The sequence below is a fragment of the Panulirus ornatus genome, chromosome 44, assembly GCF_036320965.1.
Source record: "Panulirus ornatus isolate Po-2019 chromosome 44, ASM3632096v1, whole genome shotgun sequence".
NCBI lineage: Eukaryota > Metazoa > Arthropoda > Malacostraca > Decapoda > Palinuridae > Panulirus > Panulirus ornatus.
Window position 1 is genome coordinate 8,442,599 of NC_092267.1, and position 8,123 is coordinate 8,450,721.

At 34.4% G+C, this 8,123-nt stretch overlaps 1 protein-coding gene across 4 annotated transcripts in view; it reads left to right on the forward strand.

Moving 5' to 3' along the window:
• LOC139762714 (uncharacterized) overlaps nt 1-6,667 on the forward strand; it is an 80,364-nt gene extending 73,697 nt beyond the window's left edge. For 3 of the 4 annotated variants that reach the window (XM_071687733.1, XM_071687734.1, XM_071687736.1), the window contains one exon: nt 1,592-6,667. In XM_071687733.1, coding sequence (XP_071543834.1) covers nt 1,592-1,783 — 192 coding nt within the window. In that variant the 3' untranslated portion in view covers nt 1,784-6,667. The remainder of the gene's footprint in view (nt 1-1,591) is intronic. The other variant, XM_071687735.1, reaches the window with a different exon arrangement.
• Nucleotides 6,668-8,123: the final 1,456 nt, after the last annotated feature.

The following is an 8,123-nucleotide window of genomic DNA, read 5'->3' on the forward strand; positions in this document are numbered from 1 at the left end:
TGGCCAAAAATCAAGGGTTGACTTATACACAAGGTGAACTTATAGACGAGTATATATGGTAATTCTTTTGAGTATTTTTGATACTTCTGAATGATAATCTATTAGTCAATATAGGATTATTTTTTGCACAAGGGGATGAACACAGTAGCAAATACTGCTCTCTAAAAGGTTCAAATGCACAATGAAAAGATACTGATTTATGAGAGGTTTACCAAACCTATTAAGTTTGCTAAAATGCATAGTGTCTGTCATAAGTAGTTCATGTTTATTTTAAGTGCTGCATGTTTGCTATGAGTGTATGATATTCTGTAAGTCATGTTCACCATAAAGGAAGCATGTTCCTCATAAGAGTGCCATATTTTCTGTAAGTACACATTGATCATGATCGATTCCTTCATGTTTATGTTCAGTGCTCCATATATAATAAAGCTGTATTTTATTCACTGTATGTGCACCATGCAGCCTTTGACTGATGACACATAATGAGAGGCAGTATTAGGTGTGAGTCAGTTATCTCCATATCAGAGTAATCAGAAAAGGCTAAGAGACAAGAATAGAAACATTGTCCTCCATGAAATAAGACATATTATGATTAGATATGGAGTGTAGAGGTCATATAGATCTACTAAAATTTCAAGTCAAGAATGGTATATAACCCCCATAAGGAGAAATGTTGATTGCTGCACAGGCCATGAACAACATTAGAAAAAGTTTAACAACCAAAACAAGATCTAATGTTTATCTGTGTATCAGTAGACTCATTGTTACTAGTTAATGAATCAAACTCCTGAAAATGAGGTCTGATGAAAACTTTTCCCATGTTGCATCAGCAAAAGCATAAGAATCCCATATTCTTTGGAACTCTCATACACTCATAAATGTAGCCATGTGTAAGATAAGAAAGAAAAACCAAGATTATTGCATTTACATATCTGTCACCAGTAAGGAGCACTCATGAAAGAACATTTTAATGAAAGATGAGAGACATTTGCTAGAAGTCAGTAATTGTAGATTGCAGAAGAAAAAGACTGGCTACCCTTTGACTCTTTGTTCTGGTTTATAGATTTCGGGGCAGAAAACAAGTAGCAACTCATTTGCAAGCAAAATTACTTGAATCTTTCACTTTGATTGGTTTGAAAAACTCCCTAGCATGGTGGCCTTACAGTCGGCAATCATTCATGCTTATATGACTATGTAGGAAGAAAACAGCACCTTTCAATGGCTGCTAATTAATATATTAGAATACTTCATTGAATTTCATGTCATTTGTGTCTTTCCATATCTGTTCAATTTGAAGAGCTGTACATGATGCACAGAATTTGTTGCACATAAGCTCCACAACACAGTTATTTAGTTCATGGCATATATCTAGTCTAAGATATTAAACTTATGGACAGAAGAGGGTAGTGCTTTTTTTCTACTGATTAGTTGAATTTCAAATGAATCACTCCAAAATACCATAAAGACCAGCAGTAGATTATGGCTCCATCTTCACCATGTATCAGTTTGATATATTTGATTACTAGTATATCATTAGCTATATCAGGTAAAATTGTGTGAGAGGCATGATGAGATATGGCTTTTGTTGCAGCACTCAGTCCTGGAGCTGGGTGGTGTTGGGTCCTCACACACCACCTCCACTCTTGGGTCTTCCAGTGATGATGTGTTCAAGGAAGAGGATGAGGAAGAGGAGGAGGAGGAGGAGGAGGAGGAGGAAGAGGAGCAGCAACAGCAGCAACAGCAACAGCAAGAAGAGGAAGCTAAGGCCAGACTTATTGTATAGTAATGAAGAGCAATAAAGAGATACCAGGCAGAATGAGAACAAATGAAGACAGAAAGAGGGAAAGAGAAAGAGACCAGACAGAAAGAGGACAAATGAAGATAGGGAAGAGGACAAAGGCAATGACATCAAAAACAACATCCCAGAGAAGATGCATGGTTTTATATGCATGATATTCTACAGCAAGGCAATTACCGAATGCAAATTGCTCCAAAATTTTGCCTCACAAAGTACACATGTGATTATCAATTTGAAAAGGAACAATGCTGAGCTGTATCGTAGCCAAAATCATAATCCAGCATACTTGTAAAATTCTAGGTTTTAGTTATGAAATACATACACACACAACTTTTTATGTCATCCATATATATATATATATATATATATATATATATATATATATATATATATATATATCTTTTTTTTTTATTCATTTATATTCATAAATCCTTTTTCTGAAAGGTAAAGCTCTTACACTGTTTGAATCAATGTTGATCATAATCTGAATGATTTATTGTGCTTTTATATTTGTTTCATAGAAACAGACATTATTTCATATATTGAAACATTTTGAAATGAGGCAAGAAAATTGATAGATATGATGTTATACATTATGTTTATTTCTTGAAGGGTATTCTGGGAATCTGAAGCATTTTTCATGAGTGCATTTATATCTATAACTTCCAACTCTTTCAGTGAAAATGATGAAAAATTAGAATATATATAAGAATTTATTTTAATATGTTGAAATATATAAAGCATTACTGTAAAGGTTGTTGATTCTTATTACAGTATAAGTGTTATATATGGAAGATAAACAGTTTGACCAAAGAGTAGCATTGTATATTACAGTCTCATTGTAATTTGATTAGATATTCCATGAACCATCTTTCCAAGAAATCTGTTACTATAGCTTAAGAAATTTAGTAATATATTGATACAATGTTTCACAAAAATATAATATTTAGAAAGATGAAATCATTATCTCATGATAAATTATCAGAAAATGTGCATTAATCTTACTGACAATAACTTGAGGAAAAATCTGATTTTCAACAACTGTCAGTTGATATAGATATTAGATAGAATAGATGTGCCAAATTTTTTGTGATACTGTAGATCTTCCTAATTTCATCCAGGTAAATGAGTAAAATAATTGCTCTTCCATTCTCAAAATTTTGAAGCCTTGTAGACAGATGATAGAAATGCAAGTTTTAGAAAATATTGTAATTTTTTTATTAGATTCAGAATTAATACCGTAGGTAAATAGTCAAGTAAAAAGATAATTCAAATAAGGCTTCAGTTTATCTGTTTTTGGCTACTTAGATTAAAAAGCTTAAATTATCTTTAAATCTGGCACAGAAGGTTTGAAAATCTTACAAACAATGCAACGATTTTGGGACGAACTGTACGTACCTGCAAAATAATATAGAAAGTGTACGGGCAAGATAGTTCAAACATCCAGCCTCATGAAATATAATTTTTCTTCATTTCAAACATAAACTCATGTTTAACAACTATTTCAGCTTTAGACAGAAACTATCTTGTCAGGACAGCTTTCAGTGTATTATCAAAACTTTTGAGTTCAACATTTTTTGTAAAAGCCTACTGACTGCAATTTGGCAGTATTACATAGGAGTCAGAGTTTCTTGGAGGTACGAAAGGTCAGTACATATCGAGATTATATAGTGTTTTTCTCAGTATTTTGAAGAAAAGCATTATCATTTTGCAATTATATGCTCTTGAAATGCATAAATACTATTGGATATGCACAATCAATATAAATACAATATACACACAGGATTTTGTTCCTAACTTCAAATTTTTCTCCAAGATTTTTTGGAGATTAATCAAGTACCAAATTTCATTTCATAGTTTATAATGGATATTGTAAGATTTGCAACAGTTCAAGGCTCACAATGCTCCATATTCCATCATGTTTGATGGTATCTGAAGGAGGTGGGGCATGGAAGTACCACAGATCAGGCTTTCTATAAGGAAAAACATTCCAGGGACTCCATAAGTGAATAACCCCAGTACCATGAACAAAAATGTCTGACATACCCCAAATCCTTCATCTAATAATTCTTTTTATCTCGCGGGTGACCAACTAGATGTTTTCTACAATAAATCTCGACACCTGAGTGTGGGTCTCAAAGCTTTTATCTTAGATTTAAGAAGATTGTTGTTTGTGTTCTGAAGTAGAACTTGGGTCATATTAAGACAAAAAGCAAGCACTGCATCAGCTAATCACACTACTTGGTGACCCTATAGTTAATCAAATATTAACAGGTACTAGTTGTTCTTTAACTTTCCACTTTCCCTTAGCAGCCATTAATAGTACTTGTAGAAAATGTAGCAATCATATTACATAAATAGATTGCCTCAAATAAATATTCACTTTTTATTAATCTTTATAGAACCTTTGTATTGAAATATGTTGATGATGTAGAGCACTTATGCACCAATTTACCTTCAAGGGCTATTTCAGAATTTGTACGGCAGTCTTCTATGAGTATGCTAACAGAAGGATCAGTCAGAAAGTTCCAAGACATACTATACCTTGCCAAAAGAGACTAGTTCAAAGCTTTGACCAAACTCATAGAACCACACATTTACAAACCTTTAGGTTTTGGTATAAATGATTATTCTTTATGTTAATGAAAGTTTACGTTATTTAAAACCATTAATTTAGTGTGATGAGAAATGAACTTTTAATAATTTTGTTGGAAGATACACTGAGTGAGATCTTAATCAAAACCATGTTTTTCCATGAGTACATTAGGAATAACAATGGTTCAGATTACTCAAACTTTGATAGATTCAGAGAAAGTCAGTACCACAGTTCATATATGACAAGGGGAAGGTTCAACTTATACCCACTTCATTTTCATGTATGGGGGGACCCTTCAACGAGGCAGACTGTGATTATTTAGTATACAAACAAACAATGTGCAAGAATATATATTTTGTAAACCGTGAATGATTTCTTAAAATGCTTACTCTCCTACACTTATCACCCAGGAGAAGGGTCTAATTGAAATTGTTCACTTTATCCAAATATATAGAATCTTACTGCACCTAAGAAACACGTTTGAAATCCTCCACTTATTGCATCATCTGTTTATTTTAGACGAAACCTTGAGTGGCTTCGGTCCCATGGGCTCAGCCGGTGCCAGGAATGGGTTTGGTGCTTTTGATGGGTTATATTATAGGTATTCTGTTGTTGGTCGTCCGTGCCATCAATATTTCACCCAATGGTTACCAGCTCATAAATATTATGAATGAGCTATTAAAATATTTTTATGTTTATGGAAAATATGTCTTGTGACATATTTTTTCGGTTGTCTATTAGGCCTGCCTTGCAGAGTCTTGAATACAGAAATTACAGATATATGGTGTATTTTGTAGTTCACTTCACTGGGTGAAATGGTGATGAAAGACCATGTAACGTATTAGATGTTTAAGGGCAAATACATTCATGTGTAATATATTCCCTTATCTGTAGACAATCCTAATATAGATGTACAAGCTATGTATTAAGTGTGCCAAAGTGTTTAGTTGTCAGTTAATGATGTTCTGATGTGCCGACTATCTTGTATACACCCCTCGCTTTCTAGCTAAAGAGTTCATTGTACTTTACGTCACAAGTTCTCGGCGCCCAAGTGTATGTTCCATGTGGCAATATAATGACTATTTGTCTGTTTATGTAGTATATGTTTTAGACTACAGTAATGATTTTAATATAACTCCAATCATTACCTCAAGATACTGGTAACAGGCTTGTGGTAGATCTATATTAGTAACAAGGATGGTTGGCAGGATTTTTCCAGTTTTTGGGTATGTTCGAAGTGGTTTCAGGTTAGGAGATTTGTGAACATAAAAGTTCATGGCCTTCTTCCCCATGCGCTTATAATCCAAGTTCAAAGGCCTGAATTTTTAAATGTCACTTGGTTGATACTGAAGGTAATAGTACTGACACTGTTAACCCTTGAAGTTGCAAAATATTTGCATTTCCAGTGTTTAAATAATTTCATGGGACAGTGGTTGAAGTACTGGTTTTTACTTTAGGACTTACTTAAACTTGGTAATGTTTAAAAATTGGGGCCAAGGTCTTCAGCTCAATCCTACTTGTGGAGACTTATCTGTTTCCTGACAACTGAGTTAGGGTTGGCTTCTGAGCGAAGACAAGTGAACTTTTCTACTTTCTTCAGGATTTTATGAGAGTGAACAGGATTGACGATTAACAGATAGAATAACTGCACTCTACATATAATGGATAAACATTTTGTCAGTCGTTTCTGGCATAATGACTTTAATGTATATGTTACACTGAGAAGATTATGCAAGACCATGATATATATTACATAATACCAGGCCCATTGCAAAAAGTACCAGTGGAAACTGACTTCGAATTCTGTTCTAACTGAAGTTGGGCATGGAGATAATATTCTCCATTCTTTCATTCTCCCGATCTGTGCCAGGGCCACACGGTATGCATGAACCTGTCTTGTTTGTGTTTGGGTGCTGTTGTAACATGCTGGTGGTGACAATACTTCCAGCAAAACCACAGGACACTTGGGTGTGATGCTTTGAAACTTCTGATGACCATTATGTAGGACACCCAGAACCACAAAAGGATACTGAAAAATGGCAGTGCAGACTACAAATACCCTACATCTGAGTTGTTAAACTTACTGGATGTATGGTTAATTAATAATATCTGTTGTAAAGAGTGAGTTAGAATAAGACATCATAGTGGGTAATTAGCGAAAAATATGAGTAAAGAGAACAAGGAAGGTTGAAACAGACTCTGTTGTACATCAGTGTTGTCGAGTCATGTTGTCCCTCGTACATACAAGTACAATATTCAACCATTTCGTGCTATGTCCTGTTTTATTATCCTTTTTGTAGCTGTTTTGATTATATTGTCATTTTCAGTACAGCTAATTTTGAAATTAAGAAATGAAATGATATTGAATCCTGTCACTTTTGAAGAAGTGTATAATGTAACATGTTTATTTATGCCTTTATAAATGAAACATGAGTTCTTGCTCTGCATTATGCCCATATGGTATTCCATGACTGTATTCATATATCATACTGAAACTATTGATTACTTGAGAATATATGGGAGTGGACTTAGCAATGGATGGAACCATGGAAGTGTAAGTGAGGCACAGGGTGGGGGAGGGGGCATAGGTTCTGGGAGTGATGAAAAGTGTGTGGAAGGAGAGAATGTTATCTTGGAGAGCAAAAACGTTACATGATTGTGAGGCATGGTCTACAGATAGGGTTGTGCGGAGGGTGGATGTATTGGAAATGAAACATTTGAGGACAATATGTGGTGTAAGGTAGTTTGATTAAGTAAGAAAAGGGTAAAAGAGAGATGTGTGGAAATAAAAAGAGAGTGGTTAAGAGAACAGAGGAGGGTGTGTTGAAATGGTTTGAACACATGGAGAGAATGAGTAAGGAAAGATTAACAAAGAGGATATATGTGTCAGAGGTGGAGGGTACAAGGAGAAGCGGGAGACCAAATTGGATTTGAAAGGATGGAGTGAAAAAGATTTCTAACTGACATGGGCTATGTACCAAAACCACAACTCGCACCAAACACACACATACAAATTTCACAGACGTAAATCAAGAGAAAAGATCCATCTGCTTGATTTGTGAACAAATCAAATGAGTATTAGTGGATTTTTAGATTTCCTTATTTAAAACTATCAAAACTCTCCTAAAATTAGTGAGAGGCACCCACCATTTAGTAGTTTTGTCAGTGACATGAAATAACAGAAAACTATCAATTTTGATGTAAGACTGGATGTGTTATTGTGATATAGTAGTGGATAAAGTCTTCTCAGTATCAGGAAACTGCTTTATTTTGTAATTTTGTACATTAATAACTTCTATGTCAATTCTATTAACATTTACAATGTATTTTGTGTTTATGATTGTGTAAAACTAATCTTTGAATGGGTGTTCTGTGACATTATATTCTGAGGATATTCTTTTGATGGGTATTGAAATATGATATCGATTTCACTTCTTTTTTTCAGGAAAACAATCCATTCATATATCTAGAGATGAACATATAGGTGTTACCAGACTGCCTGCTTGAGGTTACACTGTGAATAAGGAGTTACCTTTAGCGAGGCAGTGTTGTCGTCACTTGGCAAGAGTCCAGTTTAGTTCAAGAACTCATTTCAAAGGAGTCCATCCTGTCCCTGTTAATGAGTGTAGTGCAGCAGCCTTGATGCAGGAACCTCATGATAAGGGGTTCTGTTTGTATAGCCCTAAGACCCCTATGTGAAAGGGGTCTGTGTTTGTGTAAGAATAATAA